The sequence below is a fragment of the Brassica oleracea genome, chromosome C2, assembly GCF_000695525.1.
Source record: "Brassica oleracea var. oleracea cultivar TO1000 chromosome C2, BOL, whole genome shotgun sequence".
NCBI classification, from domain to species: Eukaryota; Viridiplantae; Streptophyta; class Magnoliopsida; order Brassicales; family Brassicaceae; genus Brassica; species Brassica oleracea.
In genome coordinates, this window is record NC_027749.1 from 14,198,464 (window position 1) to 14,212,378 (window position 13,915).

Below are 13,915 nucleotides of genomic sequence, written 5' to 3' on the forward strand. Positions count from 1 at the left end.
ACTCCCCCATACTTTATGAAATGAACTTTGTGCCAGTGTGCTAAAAAGAGGACCACTGTTGAGTTGGATTAGAGAGACTAAGCAGTAGCAAAAAGCCATTACATATTTAATGAGAAGCAACTTTGTAGTTGTTCTTCACAGCTAATTTGATTTTCACTAGGCTTATAAAAAAGAGAGATCAAACTTGGTCTTCTCCTCCAGTGTGGTCTCTGCTTGTTATATTCATTTCTGGAATGCAAGAATCTGTCTATCAAATCCTTTGCTTACGCCAGACAAGCTTGACGTAAGATCTTCCACTGTTCTAAACCCAATCTGTGCCCAAAAACCAAAAACAGAAACAACAGAACATGAGGATCCAACCCCAAAACTTGCAAAACAATATCAAATGACAATATAAGAAGCCAATTCTAGCTTATTGCAGAAATTGGTTGTGATGCACATAGTTTTGACAGATTTTATAGATCAAATAGAAAGCAAAAGGAGTAGAATACCTTATCAAGAAGTATCTCTTGGAAATGTTCTGGACGTAAGACAATGGTTCGGTGATGCATTGCAGTTGTCTGCAACCACAGGAGACAAACATAGATTCAAACTATATAATACATTGTGCACTCTGAAAACATTAGAAATAAACTTGTGTCTTAAGTACACACACCTCTGAGACACGACGATTCTTTTCATAAGATTTCCAAGGCTGAGGTTCCATTACAAAAATACCACCCTGAAAAAAGCAAATCCAACAACTTTAAAAAGCGCATATTATGAAAAGCAAAAAGAAAATGGGCACACACTCAAGTACAGTAAAGTAGCTTACCGGATTAAGAAGGCGCCAGATTTTCGAAAATAAGGTGATCAAACCATCGTCACCCCAGTTCAAATGAATCCACTTTGTCACACTCAAACTGCACCCAAAATAAAAAGAAACTTGTCATCAGTAAATTGTTACCTTTCGTTTCAGACTTATGACAAACAACACAGATGAAATTTCAGAAGCACGTTGAGGTTTTGAACACTATTGGTTTCTGCTCTTTTATTTTCAATCTCCAAAAAGACAAGAGGCCAAACGTACGAGTAAACAGAAGGGGCAAAAGAACCTTTACCATAGAATTGTATCATAACGATTCTCGTCAAGGTTTCGGGTATGAACAAAATTCTCTTTCTGAAACGACACAATCTGAAACAGGTCTTTAGTTTCTCTGTTGCCTGTCTTGATCTCACCATTAGAGAGAGAAATAGATTGCTCCTGTGAACCAGCTGCACCCCCTCCCACTGAACTAGATTTCTTTTCACCTGGCTTGGCGTGATTCTGCTTCCTAACAAAATTCCTAAGATGCCATTGAGCATCCCCAACTCGACCTTCAATCAAAGAAAATCTAGTTCAAGGCCGAAGAACTGATGATTGCTTACGCAAGGATGCACATTATGGAAAGCTTCAAAACATACGTATCAGGATAAAGTATATACTGTTCTGTGTTTCACTCGAGTTTGACTTGATATGAGCTACTTAAATTAAATCGAACAACAACATTTTTCTGCAGACTTGAATGATAAAACACAGTGAAAACAAAAAATTCTTACTTGAATCAATATCAACTCCAAGAATGCTCCGGCAACCAAACTTATTAGCTGAAGAAAACCAAAAGGAGAAAACAATTATCAGAGAAGACGATTATATAAAAGATTGTAGATGCTAAGTAACAGCTTCAAAGTATCTCCAAAAGGAACGAACAACAGAGAAAGGTTCAGACTTTAACATAGCAAGAGAAACAATCTACTTAAACTGGCGCATTTACGATAATCAAGTGAAGCTTATTGTTTAGTAGAAACCAAACAACGTATACTTGTAACCAAATACTAGTTAACAGTCTTAAAGAACACTAATCTTCACACATCTAACTGATCTACAAAATCATGAAAGGATTGTGATAATTATTATTATGAAAAAGCAGAAAACATATTTACCAATATGGATAGTCATGACGCCGCTGTTGCAGCCGATGTCAAGACAGTCCTTGCCTTGAAACCATTCTTTCTTCAACACTTTAAGCCGTGGATCCTCATCCATATCATTGCTTATCTTAACAACACCATTACATGTCCAAAAAGATATGCAAAAAATCAGCAAGCAAAACACTTGAAACATCAAAAAAAAAAAGGATGAGGAGAGACTATATATGAAGGAATGTGACTAACTCGATAGCCATAGTAGTTTTTGTAGTTTCCGAATGGAAACGACTCTTGGTTTTTCTTCTTCTTCTTGTTTGGGTTTTGGTTCGCTTGTTGTTGCTGCTTCAGCTTCTGATTATCTTCATTAGCAATCACTTTCTCTTGTTCTTGTTGTTGAATCTGCTTCGCTTCATTAGCTACTACTAGCTCAACACTCTTCTCGTTGCTTCTACTCCTCTTCTTCCTTTTCTTCTTCTTCAGGTCGTCCTTGTCCTGACCCATTTGTGCGACTGAACAAAAGCCCCACGAGATTATTAGGGTTTTCCTTTGTTTTTAAAATGAGATGGGCTTCAGGCTTAGAAACGAAACTACACGAGGAAGAAGAAGAAGAAGAAGCTTGCCACAGAGGTTGAGTAAGCGGCGCCAGAGCGAGGTCAGAAGAAGAAGCGTCGTCGAAGAAAAAGGGTTTTTAGCAGAATATAAAAACCTCAGCGGCTGAGGTTCTTATATTCAGTATTCAGGTAACAACTCTACCTGACAATTTCTCAATAATTATGCTCTAAAAAAATCTTTTAATTAAATAATATATCTTTTTCGAGGGTAAATATATTTCAACAGCTCATTTCTATAAATATCAAAAAAATAACATTATATCTGGAATATTTACTAATTATTAATTACTAATTTTATCTATTAAAATAGAATTCAGAGAATTTTTTTTTATCTGGACCATCATTTAATTTTTTTTTAATTAAATAGCTAAGAAAATGGCAGAAAGTGCATCAATGAAGCCATAAAAAAAACAATTCTTACATTTTGTAAGTGATAAAAATCACAACTTTTGTAAGTTTTCAGTAATGTGAAGGTTATTCTCAATAAAAAGATTGAGTTTTATGACAAAAAAAAAAGAAAAGAACCCAACATATTTGCTCTTCTCTCATCAAATATTGTTACAGAAAATCTAAAACATAGTTCTTCCCTCCTTTTGCCTCACTCTCTGTTTAAGCGAAGCAACTTTGCGCACGGATTGGTGATAATAGCCTTCCTCAAACAAAAGGCAGCTGCTACCCTTTTTAACACCAATTTGCTTCAATCAGTATGGTCTATAGCGCATTGGCCGTCTGAACCTGGGAACTCTCCTGCACATACCATAAAACCCATTCACCACTTATCAACAACCACTGATGAATATGTATTAGACACTGAATCAAACAAACGGATCGAACCGTTGCTACTTTCTTTTGATAAAGAGGAGGTAGTGAAGTTTCTTTAAACGTACCCATAAGCATACGGAGGATAAAATGGAGGTCCGGGCATGAAGCCCCTCATGGGTCTAAAGGGGCGCCTTCCTCGGAACTGTCTCATTCCGGGGACGTTAGTCCTCTTTGCAGATACCTGAAAAGATGCATGAAACAAAGTATTAGGATGACAAATCTTTAGCTATAAGCCCAATTAACTGAAGAACGAGTTTTCACCTTTATCTGACGACCATGCAGTTCTGACTCGTTCAAAACAAGAGAATTCTGAACGGCTTCTTCTTCCACGAACTCCACGTAGGCAAAACCTTTGGGTTGGCCAAACTTATCTGTCAGAATCGTAACCCTATTGACTGTCCCAAAGGATTGAAAATGCTGCTGGACTTCCTCTGGAGTACATGCGTAGTCCACCTAACATACACAAAACCAAACAGCCACATAGGAAAACTAAAGAATCAATTGAGGACTAACGCTTTTTGCAGATACTGATCATAAAAAAGATTGGAGATAAGGTTCTAGGTACTTAGAAGGCAAGTAGTTTAGCAACTACAAGCAAGTTTCACTCATGCTAAAAGCAATTATAAACAAACATTCTTTCGAAAAGATACAAAACATTAATAAATGAGAGACATGTAAGACGTAAAAAGTTGAAGCCTCACATTGCCAACATATATTGAACGCAAATCCACTTCCTCCTTCTCAGCCGCACTAATAGCACTTGATGGATCTTCATTCATATGCAACCAAACAAAGGGCATTAATCCGATTAGCTAAGGGTATTCAAGGTTATAATCATTTAAGCACCAAAACAAAAAACTACTAGTGAATTTATATCTTGAGAGATTCGTTGACTCACTAAAAGGTATTCTCTCAAACTAATATGTCAAAGATTGAAGCTGAAACAAATGCACATAAGAACTTCCGCCCAAAGATTCTAAGTACATATATGTAAACCTTTGACAACAACCCTAATCAACAAGTCATGCTCTAAACCCTAATCTGTCAAGCTCCAAGGTCTATATATATGAAAAAAAATATTCAACTCATTCAATAGAGCAAAAAAGAAAAGCCGAAACCTTGAGCAGCAGCCATATCGTTCTCAGCTTTGGCTTGCATCTCACGCAAAGCACTAGCTTCTTCCTCGATCTCCTTAAGTCGTTTCTTCATGTCCTCTAAATCCTATCCAACCATAACAAACTAATTCAATACAGTACAGTAGGAAACAAGGAAGGGTCAAGTAAAGCTGGATCGAAAGAAATCAGAATACCCTAGAGGCAGAGCCTGGCTCAAGCTCCTCCTCGTCTTCGGCAGCGGCGGCGCCTTCTTCTCCGGCGTGTTCTTGATACTCGTCAGTCTCCATCTCGCCTTCGTCCTCCTCTGGGATGTCTCCACCGTACACTTCGTGCTCTTGCTCATCTTGCAGCGCCATCTCTCACTCAGCGACTGTCGTAAAGGTAAAGTTTCGGAATTTTAGGGATTGGAATTGGATGGGGAAGAAAGGGGAAGGAGGTTTGTTCGTAATTTCTTATACAAATTCAGTTGCGTCGGTACGGTTGGTCCGGTCCTTTTACAATAAATAAAGACTAATCGGTGACAATGCACTAAAAAACCTGTATAATTCGTCATATATCCTCATTTTTTTTAAAAAAAATTTATGATTATAATACCTTTATCTTTATCTATTTTCTTTTTATGTATTCTAATTTCTTTATTTCTCGTATAGATTCTTCAAATCATTTTCTAATTCAACACAAATCTTTATTTTTTTATTCTGATTCTTTTGACATCCATAATGTTAATTTTATTATCTCACCCAAATTCCAATGTTTATAATTTCGACTCACAATCAACTTTTAGATAATATATACGTTAGTAGGTATTTTATTACTTACCTACTATTATTTAGATTTTAATGGATTTTTAATCGATACATAAGTGTTATCTATTACAAATAGTTTTAGGGCTATTTGATAGATAACTAATTAATTGTTAATAGTTTCATTAACTGATATATGATTTGTTAATCGATACATTTGTTTGATACATAGATTGTTAGATGATACTGAAATTATTAGCTAATATGTTAGTTGATATATAGATTGTTACCTACCATGTAAATATTTAGCTGATAAATCTAAAATTACTTGTTTCATGAGGATATTTTCGTCCGTACAGTGTCAAAAATTATTTTTTATTGGGTTATTCATAATTATGGGTATTGAGCTAATTTTGATATATTTCACGCATTCACCCTACAGTAAATGGGCTGAGCTTACTTCTGTACAGGGAAAGAAATACGTGACGTGTCAGCTGGGCCTACTTCTGTACAGCCTGATTCGACAATATTTACAGCCGTCGGTATCGGTCAGATCCAATTATTTTGTCCACCAAAAATGACTTCAACCTCGATACAGCAAGCTCCCAACTAGGCATGTTAAAATGGACCAGTGTTTTAAATCCGATCCTTGAACCTGTGATCCTATATGAAAGCCGATTTGAGTTTTAAAAAATAATTTATTATTTAGAAATCCGATAAAATCCACAAAAAATCGTTAAAACTTAGAACTGGCTACCGGTTAAACCACTAGTTGAAATACTACGAAATTTTTACTTACTTATCTTAATATATTTCAGTTATATTATTAGAATTTGTTTTCTATTTTAATTAAAAAGTTAGTTTTTTAGTTTTCCAAAAAAAAAAAAAAATCTTATGATCATGTTATTATGAATCTATTAACAAAACTAGTTGATGTGATTTAATATTTGTTTATTTTTGTTATCGATAATTTATTACAACTTTATATTTTTTGTTGGTTTATTTTTAATTTAAAGTTTAATTTCATTATTCACATTAGGCATTTAAATACTTAAGGATTTTAAGTCTTGATATATTTTATTATATGTCATAACTTAACTTGTTATAAAAATTGTTAAATTGTTTTTTTTTTAAATATTTTATATGTGAAATGGAAATAAAATAAATAAAACCAAAGTTAAATATTTTCTATTTTTTTTAAAACATAAAATATTCTTATATTTTTCAATAGTTAATATATTATTGTATAAAAAATTAATTAATTTATTAACTAATGGTTTGTCCGCGGTCGATCCGATAATCCGGTGACTTGAAAAGTTGTTTGGTTCAGTGTCCGGATCGGGCTTATACATGTCTGTCTGTTTGGGCTCAATTCGTCAACTGGCATACCCATTAAATAAATGGATATCCATCATTTAAGCCCGTTTCTGAATATATTTTTTCTTAAAACAAAATTTTATATTTAAATATTTTAAAAAAATTAAAGATAATTTTAAAATTTTCATAACTTTTATAATTTACTTTTTTTAAAACAAAATGATTATACTATATTTAGTTTGTGTTTTCTTTGAAAAAAAGTTTATGTTAAAATTGCGTTTAGAATTTATTGATATTTTATGATATTATGAGTTAATTAGTATTTAACATTGTTCTAAAACGCGCCCGCGGAGTCCGATTATGCGGCGCCGGAGCGCTCGGCGGAGGTCCATCGTGGCGATTTCACCATCCTCGCCCAATAAATTGGATTGAGCAAAAAGTTCATTCTTTTTGAAGTTTTAGGTTTTTAAATCGCATGCTGGAAGGTAGATCTATGAGTTTGATGCATAAACAACAAAAAAAACTCATAAAATTTGTGGTTTTTGACAAATCTGTGTTGAACGCGGCGGAAAAAATATTGCATAAAACCTAAATAAAACGCAGGGAAGAAAATGACATAATTACAATTATGCCATTCACTTAAGAAGCGGACAAAAATAACCAAAAAGTACCTCATGGGCGTCGAACCCGGGGACAGATAATCCCGTTTAATAATTAAAACTATGTCCCGCATATACCCCGTTTAATCCTAGACTTTTTCGGCAACTCGCTAGGCCCGGGGTTACTGCCCGGGTAACGCCTAGCGTAGTTCCGAACAGGGGTATTTAATAAAATAAAGTGTTTATAATTTTCAAAATCTGTTTTAATTTGAATTTCTATTTATCATGAAGTTTTAAAATCAAATTAAAACTATATTAAAATATGATAAAAAGATTATAGGGTTTAAACAGACAGGGTCGAAACAGAGGACGACCAAGACCGAATCACCTTAAGGACAGGAGAGTTAGCTAACTCTCCATGATATGTAGAGTTAGGCACGACATAAGCATTCCAGAAACGCGAGATAGCTCAATTGACTTGAGTAGTATAAAAGAACGAGTTCGCTCAAAAATTGAACCACAACATTACGATCACACTTAACACTTACAATATTATGCAAGAAAAATATCCCTCGCAAACTTGTAAGTGATTTTCGTGTTACCTATGTTCATCGTAATTCCTTCTAAAATTTGCGAGTCGCACGTGCTTCATCATAATTCCCTCAGCCTTAAGAGCAACAATAAACAAAGAATCAAATTGATACGTCCATATCTTACAATTTCTATATCAATACATCATGAAATCCCCTATGAAAAAAACCATTAACTCAACTAATAGATTACTCACTCATGATCAAAGAACAACAACAAAATGATTCAAAAGAAAACATAATATGATTGTATGAATTAGAGATAGGGATAGAAGATCTTCTCCATATATAGAGTACATGAAGATATCTCTTTCTAAGAGTCTACAAATAATCCAAAAGCTTTCAAGAGTATCTCTCAATCTCTCCGACAGTCAAGAATAGGAAATCAAGATCAAATATAAAATCTAGTCGATTTCCTAGGTAAAAAGATCTTCAAAACGTGTCTCTTCACACATATGGAAAGTTCTCTTGATGTGTCATCGATTGACCGATTCATGTTGTGTGGATTGGTCCATCCTTGACCTGGATCATGCGACTTCATCGCGTGGATCGCTCGATCATTGTCACACTAGAAAGATTGATCCCATGTGTGGGTCGATCGATCCTCGTCAGTTTTCCAGCACAATTCGACCCAATGCTCCATTTTCCCCAAATTCCTGTCCAAATGCATTATTTTCCAACAAGCTAGCATGTAACTTGTAATATCACTAAAGAACTACAAAAAAATCCGAGAAAACCAACCATTCTTGATAGAGAACCAAGTTTTGAAACCGATAAAAACACATAACATCAATCTACTGTAGGGAAGTGACAAAGTCTGAAGCACCACCATGGAAATGATTCAGATCACACAGAGGCGCAAGATCCACTGGGAACCACGACACCACCCCATAAATTACCTTGAAAGGACTAAACTCGAACTCATGTTCGTTGCATGACTGTGAGCAAATTCAGCTTGACGAAAGCACGATTCGCGTGATTTGATGTTCTCAGGAATCAGAGACCGTAACACGTTGCCCAAAGATCTGTTGACGACTTCACCATCTGATTGAGGATGATAATAAGTGCTCATATCTAAACTGACACCCAACATCGTCCACAGCGAATTCCAGAAAAGACTCAAAAATCTCTTATCTCTATCCAAAACAATCGACAATGGTAGACCATGTAAACAATAAACCTCACCAAAGAAGAGCTGGGCGACCTTCACTGCTAATACGCTTACACAAAATGAAATGAACCATTTTTGAGAAACGATTGACACACGAAAGTATAATCATTGCCTCTCTGATTTCATGGTAATCCCAAAACAAAATCCATGTTTAGGTCAATCCAGAGTTGAGCAATGACCGGAAGAGGGAGGTACAATCCAGCATTCGAAGCATGCCTTTTTGCAAGCTGACAAGCTCGGCAACATTCAACGTAACGCTCCACATCACGGAGAACACCATGCCAATAGTACGATGCAGTTACCAACTGAAGCGTTCTGTCACGCTGGATGTGACCCTCCTTGTGCAAGTCGTCGATTGTTTTCAGTCGGAGACTACAAAAAACAATGCATAACTGAGCTCCATTGAAACCCCATCTAGTAGCATAAAATCGTTTCTTTTTTTTTCTTATTCACTTCTGCCCAAACCTTCCCGAAGTGTGGGTTCGTTTTATAAAAGTCTGACAAAGAGGCAAAACCCATGACAGAAACATATCAGTAATGATTTGATTTGTATATAATAATAATTTGATTACTCTAAAATAATTGACCAAAATATTTGTTTGCCTACAAAATTGGCTTAAATTAATTAATATTTTTATTTTATTTTTAAATGAAAGCTTTTATCTAATCGTGAATTCAGTCAACAAATTCTGCAAATATAGTCATATATAGCATTGACATCACATTTGGTTAATCAATATTAGTCACATTTAAAATTATATTAGTCACATACTATGTCATATTTTTCCTCCAATCAAATTATAATATTTTCAAATTAACTATTATCACTTAATAATACTATTATTATATAAAAATGGCTATGATGTTCTTCGGGCCTGCTAACTTTAAAACTAAGGGTCCGATTGTTAATGATGTTGTTGAGGCTTTGTGGTTTTGTAAAGCCATGAAAGTCAAAAAATTTACCAATTAGGTTTTTAGGCTTTAAAAATCTGTAAAACTCTTAAAAGTCCACTTTAAAAAAAAACTGTTTTTTGTTCACCTTTTTCGATAGCCACCTTTTGTTACTTTAAAGTTTTTTTTTTCTTCCTTTTTCTTTTTGAAAAATTGGTGAACTTTTTTTTTTCCAATTTTGACCAAAAATAAAACAGAACAATAAGTAAAATGATTTATAAATCAATTATTATTAATTAGTTAGATTTTTAACATTAGGAAAAATTTATAACCTACTATTATTAGACATTAAATTGTTAAAGCCTACAAATTTTAATCTTATTTAAAATAATAAAAATAAAATTGTTTCTTACAATTTAAATTAATATTTAACAATAAATAAATAAAATATATTTATTGATAAATTTTAACTGATTTCTTATTTAAAACTATCCAATATAATTTATGGACTTGCATAAAAAATAGATAGAAAGAAGTAGGTAATACCTTTTGGCAATATTTTGAAAACCGGACTGAACATTGACACTCGTTATGGGTCAATGGTCGGACCGGTCCAACCGGTTCAACATGGTTCTAAATTTTAATTTAATTTTAGATTAAGTAATTATATAAATGTATAAATAACATTATTTTTGTAAAATTTATATTATTGTTAGAATCTAAAAATGATATGAAAATCAAATGAAAACTTTTAAAATAATACAAATGTCACAATTTCTAAAGTTCTTGATGCCAATCCAGTTTTTAACTTTTTTAAGTCACAGCTATAGCTTTTAAAGCCAAAATATTTATAGCCACAAGTCTAATGCCAAAGCCTAAAGCGAAAGTTGTTACCAACTTTAAAACTAAACCAAACCCTGCATTATCAAGAAAATAACAACGAATAAGCTAAAAGTTACTTGTTATATCACTACAAGAAAACATGTGATTTTCGACCACAGTTTGCGACTGTATAGGTAGTCGTTAATATTTACGACTGATAGGTGACTAATTTGCAACTCATACAATTCCGTCGTATATAAGTCGCAAAATAATGACTACGACAATCAGTCGTCGTTACGTCGCTAAATTACGACTTATCCGCGACTACGAGGTTGTCAGAATAATACAAACACAATATAGTCGGTAAGTGGTGACTATTTAGCGACCGATTTCTGTGGTCATAACTTAGTCGCTAATCGGTCGGTGAAAACCGGTACAAAACATGTGGTTTACGTTTTATGGTTGGTGTAACTAATTTTTGCTAGCAGTCGGTATTTAGTCGCTAATAAGACATAAATTTTGCTATATAATCTAAACGATCTTTTCCACATTTTTGCTCAGAAAGCGTAGAAAGAAAGTTTGACAACACAAAAAATCCTCATAAAACAAAAAGAAAAAAATATTGTTCGAAGTGTTACAATGTCGGGAAATTACAACTATTCCAATTTCCGAGAACGGATATACAAGAGAATCGATGAAAAGACGGGAAATTTTTCATAAGAGTTCATAGCAGGGGTGGATCAATTCATGACATTTGCAAATAGCCAGCCTATCACGCAGAGCAATGGGGGTAAATTTTTCTGTCCATGTAGTGTTTGCAAGAACGATAAATTTCTTCTGGGGTAAAAAATTTGGAAACATATATATAGTAGAGGATTCATGCAAGACTATTATGTTTGGTATAATCATGGAGAAAAAATTGATATGGAATTAGGAATGAGTCATGTTGATCCGACACCTTTAAGTGGTAGTGAAGAAGTTGGTAATGAAGATAGATATGTTGATATGGTAAATGATGCATTTCGTGATAATGTGAGTTCTGATAATTATCACCAGGATGGTAGCTCCTAGGATGGTAGTTAAGAGAATGTAGTAGACGATGTATGCAACCATTCGAAAAAGTTTTACGACTTGTTAGAAGGAGCAAAAAATCCCTTGTATGATGGTTGTCGTGAAGGTCACTCGCAGCTATTCTTAGCTGCTCGAGTCTTGCAAACTAAGGCAGATTATAATATGAGTGAAAAGTGTGTGGATTCGGTGTGCCAAATGCTGAATGACTATTTACCTGATGGAAACATGGCAACTGACTCACACTACGAGACAGAAAAGTTGATGCGCAATTTAGGCCTCCCATATTTTACAATTGATGTTTGTATCAACAATTGTATGATATTCTGGAAAGAAGATGAAAGGTGGGAAGCATGTCAGTTTTGTGGTGCAGAAAGATGGAAGCCTAGGGACAAACGCCGTAGAAACAAAGTACCATATAGCCGTATGTGGTATCTCCCTATAGCTGATAGGTTGAAGAGACTGTATCAGAGCAAGAAGACTGCAGCGGCAATGAGGTGGCATGCTGAGCAACAAGCAAAAGAGGGAGAAATGTGTCATCCATCTGATGTGGCGGAGTGGAAAAACTTTTAAGAAATACATCCCCGGTTTGCCGAAGCACCGTGTAACGTTTATCTTGGATTATGTACAGATGGATTCGATCCATTTGGGATGTGATGTGCCGCAGTCCACAGATCAGTACATGGAACCAGCTCAGCATGGAGTTCAGGACGTTCTGAACATTTCAACCGAGGTTCATGTTTTTCACCGTACCAGACAGACTGACCGTGCAGTGTACTGGACCGTCCCGCATACTTCCGGAAAGGAGCTTTGGCTGGAACCATGGCCGGATGACCGATCTGACAGTACTGGAGCTTGCCTTTGCCGTCCAACTTCACAAGATAAGGCTGATGGTCAAACCAGAATCAACTTAGGATGAGCCAATTCTGATTCAGACCATAGCTTCTCTTTTTTGGCCCGGTTGGCTTGTACCGCATGTACCGACGACCGTGCTGGCGATCTCTCTACCTTGTTCGATCCGATCATGGACTTTTCCTTTGGATATTTCTCTAAGGTAAGGATCCTTAAGCTATCAGAAGACTTGGGCTTTGTTGGAACGCAACTTGTCCGATCAGAACGTCCCGCGGCCCTTGCTGATCGTCCCGCCTATGTGCTGATCCTTACCGCTTTGGACTTAGCCGGTTCGGATGCATCTGAACGGAAGCCGATCGGTCCCTTTGACTAGTCTTCTCTTTATTTTCGTGCCTTGACCAGATCTAGTCAAGTTTATTTAATGTTTTGCCTTGTTTACCTACATTTCTATTTAATGTCTAGATCTACAAAACTCTATAAGTATGTTAACTCTTCTAATGAATAAATGAATCGATTTTGTCTAAAGCTTTTGAGTTAAACTCTTTGTTCTTTGTTTAGAACTTGTCTTGTTTCTTGGTGAGTCATATCCAAGCAAACACCCCTCAATCTCGTTGGTCTTGTGAGTCATATCAAGCAACGGTTCGAGATTCTTCTTTTGGTGGTCTTGTGAGTCATATCAAGCACCAACTGAAGCCGGGAATATCGAAGGCCATTCCGGAACCTTCGTGCGACCCTTCAATCCATCTAGTTCTCCATTCGAAGTTCATATCCATATCTGATCCATTGGAGTGAGCCGATCTTAGGGTCTTTCAAGTGGTATCAGAGCTGCTCGTTTGGTATCTTCTAAATCATTCATCTTTCTCATCTTCCATTTCTAAATCATAAACACTTCTTCTTCTATCTATCTTGAATCCGGGCCCCTCATTACCATCCTCTATCTATAAAAAAAAGATCTATCTATAAAAAAAAAAGAATTCGAAAAGTTTTCATTTGGCGATTGGTGGTGGAAGAGAAAGCCTGTTGGCTGCGGAGAAATCCAGCCTTTGAGGTGGTTAAAACGGATTCCAAAACCAAAAATCTCTTACCTTTCTATCTTTAAAAAAATTCCCTTTTGTCTGCTTGGATTTGTCCATTGGGATTCTTTGATTTGTTCTCTTAGACCATTGAGTAGAAACTTGTGTGTGATCACCAAAAATCTGAGAGAAACACTTGTGTGGGTGAAGATCAAACACTTGAGAGAGTGAAAATTTTTATCTGCTAATCTTTTGTGTTGAGAATTTTCAGGATAAGATGTTTGGCCTTCTCAAGGAGACTAGCCAAGAGAAATACCAACGACAGGCTAATTTTCATTCTTCATCTCAAAACTT

At 35.4% G+C, this 13,915-nt stretch overlaps 3 protein-coding genes across 4 annotated transcripts; 1 reads left to right on the top strand and 2 right to left on the bottom strand.

The window, feature by feature from the left end:
- Positions 1 to 38: 38 nt before the first annotated feature.
- On the bottom strand, positions 39 to 2,648 carry LOC106319848 (probable RNA methyltransferase At5g51130). 2 transcript variants are annotated; one of them, XM_013758254.1, is made up of 9 exons: positions 2,568 to 2,648; positions 2,194 to 2,456; positions 1,963 to 2,077; positions 1,579 to 1,626; positions 1,101 to 1,356; positions 815 to 902; positions 656 to 721; positions 492 to 560; positions 39 to 312 (listed from the first exon to the last, which is right to left on the bottom strand). In XM_013758254.1, exons 2-9 carry the CDS (start codon positions 2,446 to 2,448, stop codon positions 223 to 225), a joined length of 987 nt encoding a protein of 328 aa, XP_013613708.1. In that variant the 5' UTR covers positions 2,449 to 2,456; positions 2,568 to 2,648; the 3' UTR covers positions 39 to 222. The 2 variants fall into 2 exon arrangements, with proteins under 2 accessions (XP_013613708.1, XP_013613704.1); XM_013758250.1 differs by having other exon boundaries at positions 2,194 to 2,645.
- Positions 2,649 to 2,960: 312 nt separating this feature from the next.
- Positions 2,961 to 4,978, bottom strand: LOC106322943 (polyadenylate-binding protein 1-like). Its single transcript, XM_013761094.1, has 6 exons — positions 4,690 to 4,978; positions 4,499 to 4,601; positions 4,082 to 4,149; positions 3,642 to 3,833; positions 3,446 to 3,561; positions 2,961 to 3,305 (listed from the first exon to the last, which is right to left on the bottom strand). Exons 1-6 carry the CDS (start codon positions 4,849 to 4,851, stop codon positions 3,260 to 3,262), a joined length of 687 nt encoding a protein of 228 aa, XP_013616548.1. The 5' UTR covers positions 4,852 to 4,978; the 3' UTR covers positions 2,961 to 3,259.
- A 6,586-nt stretch (positions 4,979 to 11,564) lies between these two features.
- On the top strand, positions 11,565 to 12,269 carry LOC106323515. The gene is made up of 2 exons (XM_013761624.1): positions 11,565 to 11,688; positions 11,806 to 12,269. Exons 1-2 carry the CDS (start codon positions 11,565 to 11,567, stop codon positions 12,267 to 12,269), a joined length of 588 nt encoding a protein of 195 aa, XP_013617078.1.
- The last annotated feature ends 1,646 nt before the right edge of the window (positions 12,270 to 13,915 follow it).

Excerpts from the sequence above, each read along its gene's own strand:
- LOC106323515 (XM_013761624.1), top strand. The coding sequence starts at position 11,565 with ATGAGTCATGTTGATCCGACACCTTTAAGTGGTAGTGAAGAAGTTGGT. Across the intron at positions 11,689-11,805 it reads TGATAATTATCACCAGGATG|GTCACTCGCAGCTATTCTTA; the intron begins GTAGCTCCTAGG and ends GTTGTCGTGAAG.
- LOC106322943 (XM_013761094.1), bottom strand. The coding sequence starts at position 4,851 with ATGGCGCTGCAAGATGAGCAAGAGCACGAAGTGTACGGTGGAGACATC. Across the intron at positions 4,602-4,689 it reads AGCCAGGCTCTGCCTCTAGG|GATTTAGAGGACATGAAGAA; the intron begins GTATTCTGATTT and ends ATGGTTGGATAG. Across the intron at positions 4,150-4,498 it reads CGATATGGCTGCTGCTCAAG|ATCCATCAAGTGCTATTAGT; the intron begins GTTTCGGCTTTT and ends ATATGAATGAAG.
- LOC106319848 (XM_013758254.1), bottom strand. The coding sequence starts at position 2,448 with ATGGGTCAGGACAAGGACGACCTGAAGAAGAAGAAAAGGAAGAAGAGG. Across the intron at positions 1,627-1,962 it reads CGTCATGACTATCCATATTG|CTAATAAGTTTGGTTGCCGG; the intron begins GTAAATATGTTT and ends GGTTTTCTTCAG. Across the intron at positions 313-491 it reads AAGAGATACTTCTTGATAAG|ATTGGGTTTAGAACAGTGGA; the intron begins GTATTCTACTCC and ends TTTTGGGCACAG.